Genomic DNA, 4939 nt, shown 5'->3' on the forward strand with positions numbered 1-4939 from the left:
ATTGTCATTGAACAACTCGCAGATTTGATCATTCGTAAAACCAGACGCAACTCCATTTTCCAGCAGGGTATATTTGGGTAAGACTTTATGTAGCAATATTGCACTTCAAAGCAAATCCCGACTGCTAAACTTTTTCAGGGGAATTTTCCTCTCCCACCCACCATGGATTCGTAGTGGTGGGTGGTTGCGGGGCAGACCATGCACAGGTTCATTGACCTCAGGAGGGCATTTCCAGTTTTGGGAACTGGAGCAAGGTAGCCAAATCCCACCCTTAATTTTATTCACAAAGGTTAAAGGGTAGTACAGTGGTTCGCACTGCTGCCTCACAGCACCAGGGTCCAGGTTCAATTCTGGTCTTGGGTGACTGTCTGTGTGGAATTTGCACGTTCTCCCCATGGCTGTGGGTTTCCTCTGGTTTCTCCACAGTCCAAAGATGTTACATGGATTGGCCATGTTAAATGTCGGTGGGATTAGCAGGGTAAAGCAATTAGCGCTGGGTTTTGCGACTGGTGCCATTTTACAAGTGCTAGATTTCTGGCTTGGTCAGCCTCTTACTGGAAATGATTGAGAGGCAGGTTAATGTATTGACATTTATATAAAGGAGTATTTACATAGCAGTATGACCTGGGCAGGGTGCCCACTCTGTAGCAACCAGTGGTGGGTCCATGATCAGTCTGGACAGCTGGGGGGCAGGCGGGCGCTGCTTGCACTGCAGAGGCCAGACTGCTGCTAATGTGCACATACAGACTTTTGGGCATGTTAAGCCCCACCCACAGGCTCACTCAGAATTGTGTAGGCAAGTGCGTATGGGGGAAGCCTCAAAAACATACCCACAAGACAGATCTGAAACTCTCCCAGTTTCCAGTCCACTCAGCACAAAAAAATGTTGAAATTACTCCCTAATTTTTAGGTCAAACACTGAAAGGGATGCTACAGTTTTCTGGTGCCCGTACAGAATATACTTCTGAATTATTTGTGGGGATATTCTTTTCCAGCCTGTGTCTCAGTTTGACCATGGGAGGGGTATTTGTGACCCCTGAGTGCAGCATAAAAGGGGATGACAACATGAACACAACTGGGGTGGGGGTAGTGAGATTTTTTGGAAGTGTCTGAACCAGTAACTTTTTTCTAATCTCTTTTCTAGAAATAAAGTGCTCTGGATAGGTCTCCTCTCTCAAGTTGGTATCGCTCTTCTGCTTTGCTACAGCCCTGGGATGCAAAACAGTCTTCACTTCACCCCTCTCAGGTGAGGAATTCACAGTAATGTTGTTTGCTCGAACGCTGAGTGAAGAATCCTGCTTTGGACATCACAGCTTTCAGTCATTGAATACATTCATACAATCCTGCATCGACTCTCTGATAGAGTATCTTACCCAGGCACCCTTGCCCCCTGCCTGTAACCCCAAACATTTGCCATGGTTAATCCATCTAACTCGCACATTTTTGGACTGTGTGGGGAAACCGGAGCACCTGATGGAATCCCACGCAGATAAGGGAAGAATGTTGAAATTCTCCACCGTCACCCAAGGCCAGAATTGAACCCAGGTCCCTGCAGCTGTGAGGAAGTAATACTAGCCCCTGTTCCGCGCCTAACAGCAAGCCTTTATTAACAACTCTAACAATGTACATATTTACAGAAGAATATACAAGTATGGAGCTGACCCCATTTTAAGTCTCAACCCAACTGTGTCCATCCCCAGGGCTCTCCTTACATCACTGTGGGGCCAGTACTGTACTCACTCCCACATTGACCCTTTACCTACCAGACACTTATAAAAACACAGTGCTCTTTACATTTTATCTTTAAACATTGCAGAATCAGAGTGAGTATTCTTGTTTTGAGCTATGCTTTCTATTGCATTGCTCAGGTGTGATACCTTTACGTGTACTACTAACAGACTCCTGGCTTTGCTCACCCCAAAACTGGAAAAACCTGCCCAAGTTCAGCAGACCTCTCCATGGTCTGTGCCACCTACCGCATTCTCCCCCCGACAACTCTGATTTCCATGCAGGTGGGACAGTAAAATTCTGGCCAAAATATTTCAAATTAATCTGACAGGAATATGATCAGCTAGAGAATAATATTGCAATTCAAAAATTAATAAAGGAAGTTCTCAGCTAATGACTGTAAATGAAAAAGTTCTAATAACTCTTCCAACTCCAAAACACAACTGGTAATTCCTTGGTTTATTTTGTGTTAAATGGGAGTGAAAATTGAAAAATCTTTCCCCTAGCATTAGAAATTTGAAAGCTGAAATTGATGGATTGTTGTTAAAGCAATAGGCCTGGAAGTCCCAGATCTGCAACTTAAAAGCTGTTTAAATAGAAAAATCTCAGCCTTTATGAAGCATTGCAATATGAAAGGCATTCAACCAAATTTTGGTGCTGAGTGTGACCCACTTAGACCATTATCAAATCTTCATAAAGTATGGATATCTCAGCTCAGTAACCAGTGAAATTAGAATGAACATAAAATTTGAAATATTGTCCTGTTTGCAGTCATACAGTGAACTGCAGTTCTATACATCGAGTTACAAAAGGTGCACAGCAAGTTTATCTAAAACTATTCCAGAAATAAACTTGAAACTTACCATAAGGCACAGAACAACCCAGAAGACAAGGGGGGGGTGATTTTCCAGCCTCACCGTGCCTGGCGCTGATCCCGGAAAGTAGCGTTCAAGCCTGAAAACGGGTTTTGTACTTGGTGCTGAATGGTTTGCAATCACCTCAGTCCCTTTCTAATAGTGCAATCTGGATTACGCCCAGAAAGACTGAGACCGGTTAACACATTTAAACATGCCTAGTCCACTCAACGCCAAATTCTTCCAGCTCCCGGGATCTTCTGACCCTCGGGCACGCACAAGAATCTAGTGGAGACCTGCGATAATGGCCAATCCAGGGGGCTTGGAGCCTCATGAGCCATGAGATACCACCGAGGCCTATCTGAATAGAAATCATCATTTAGCTATTGAAGCGCCCAGTGTGGTTGGGGACATGGCTAAGCAGTGCCCACCTGAGAGTGCTCACCAACGATACGCCCCTGCCGTGGGTTTCCTGATGGCATGATGGAGTCAATGGGAAATCCCAACAAGCTGCAGAGAGACCAGAGAATCCTGCCCGTGGTTTGTGATTCATTATCATATATGGTTATGATACATGGTATTAATTCTAATCTATTTTTATTCTTTATAGGATTCAGTACTGGTTTGTCGTCTCACCTTTCGCAATTTTAATTTTTGTGTATGATGAAGCTCGTAAATTCTTGATCCGCAGATACCCTGGAAGTAAGTTGTCCTAAAACTGGTTCTCAATTTTTAACTTTTTCAGTGCAAATGACAAAAGGAGGTATAGCAAAAGTCCAACACCAGAGATTTTTCATCAAATACACAGCTTGCAATGTACACAACCTCTTCAATTGGAAATGTGCGAATTGACCTAGCTGTATTCACATCACCCCCATGCCATTGACAAGTACTTCAAGTAAAGCAGCAAAAAAAAAAATTGGATCCTAAAATGACACAGTTCTTTTTTGAATGATGTTTTTAAGTGCTTTTATGAGGGGAGATTTTGTGAACATTTTTTCTCATGAAATGATTCTTCCTTCCAAATTGTGTGATCTGAAAGGAAGAAATTGCAGTAGATTGTGAATAGAAATTGTCATTTTGCAATCCCTTTTGTTCAACATAGCAGATAAAATTCCTCCGACTTCAGCCCTCAATCCAGTATACTTACTTAGAAGTGCAGTTTAGAACTTTGCAGGAAACAATTGGAGGCGTCACCAGTTTCCCAGTCAGCACAGATGCCATACCTGTTGCCTTGTGATATTCAGAAAGTAAGTTTCCTGAGAGTGTAAGGGGCTGGGTGGCCCCATTTGTCAAATTTCGTGACTACAGATATAACCTCACCCAGAGTTTGCTCCTTTCACAAGCAGAAATGGGTTCATCAGGGGATATTGGGGACTGGGGAGGCAGTGGTGGACTACTAATCCAGAGACCCAACATTGCAGATGGTGGAATTTGAATTATCTAGAATTAAGAATCTACTCTTGACCATGAAACAATTGTTGGAAAAACTCATCTCGTTCACTTTTAAATGCCCTCAGCTGAAGGGTAATTAGGCATGGGCAATAAATGCTGGCCAAGCCCACATCTCATGAACAAATGTTAAAAAAAGGTACTCCAGCATATCCCTTCAGTCTACTTCTGTTTCATGTGGGACTTTCCCTACTGGAGAGGCCTTGTGTTAGTGACCTAGTGGGTTCAAATCCATTGCAGCTGGTGGGCATGAAATTTTTGCTGTAAAAACCTGTCTGGTTTACTAATGACCTTCTGGGACAGAAATCTGCATTCTTACTCCAGACCCATTGCGATGGGCAACAAGTGCTGGCCAGCAATGCCCATATCCCATGAAAAAAAAAGTTTCAAAAAAATAATTTTTTGCCAGAATTTATCTTGAAATATGCAACTATATCTATTGTGTCTTTATCTGCTAACAAAGAAAACTTATAACTGTGCAACTAAGTCATGATAGTCTTGAGAATTACTGAATAATTCAAATATTAATAGAAAAATGTGACTGTTACAGGTTGGTGGGACAGAAACATGTATTATTGAAAGTCATCTTGCAATTCTATATGCAACATCCTTCACCACTGGATTGAAGATCTCACATGTGCTGATAGGACTGGGGAAGATGAGGTCTTGCCAGCTGCAGCAAATAGATACAGCAAGACAAGCTTTGCTGTACCATTTATTGTTAAAACTGTCTTCGGTATATAGAAGCAAAGTCGGAGAACAGTAATTTTGGTATTTTGCAATTGGAGAGATTCCAGTTTAAACACACCACATAGTTGCTGGATACCCAACTCCACTGGGTTCTCCAGAAGCAACTCTGCTTCAGGTCTCGTGTAAGAAAGAAATCCACATCCATATAATTATAT

The 4939-nt window shown here is 42.5% G+C and overlaps 1 protein-coding gene across 1 annotated transcript in view; it reads left to right on the forward strand.

The window, feature by feature from the left end:
* Positions 1 to 4613, forward strand: part of LOC145359767 (potassium-transporting ATPase alpha chain 2-like) — a 43115-nt gene extending 38502 nt beyond the window's left edge. Inside the window, exons 17-20 of the mRNA XM_080214547.1 lie at positions 1 to 77; positions 1145 to 1246; positions 3193 to 3284; positions 4585 to 4613. The exon at positions 1 to 77 is cut by the window's left edge and continues 30 nt beyond it. Coding sequence (XP_080070673.1) covers positions 1 to 77; positions 1145 to 1246; positions 3193 to 3284; positions 4585 to 4613 — 300 coding nt within the window. The remainder of the gene's footprint in view (positions 78 to 1144; positions 1247 to 3192; positions 3285 to 4584) is intronic.
* The last annotated feature ends 326 nt before the right edge of the window (positions 4614 to 4939 follow it).

The sequence above is a fragment of the Carcharhinus amblyrhynchos genome, chromosome 29 (genome assembly GCF_965287045.1).
Source record: "Carcharhinus amblyrhynchos chromosome 29, sCarAmb.v2.hapA, whole genome shotgun sequence".
Taxonomy (NCBI): Eukaryota; Metazoa; Chordata; class Chondrichthyes; order Carcharhiniformes; family Carcharhinidae; genus Carcharhinus; species Carcharhinus amblyrhynchos.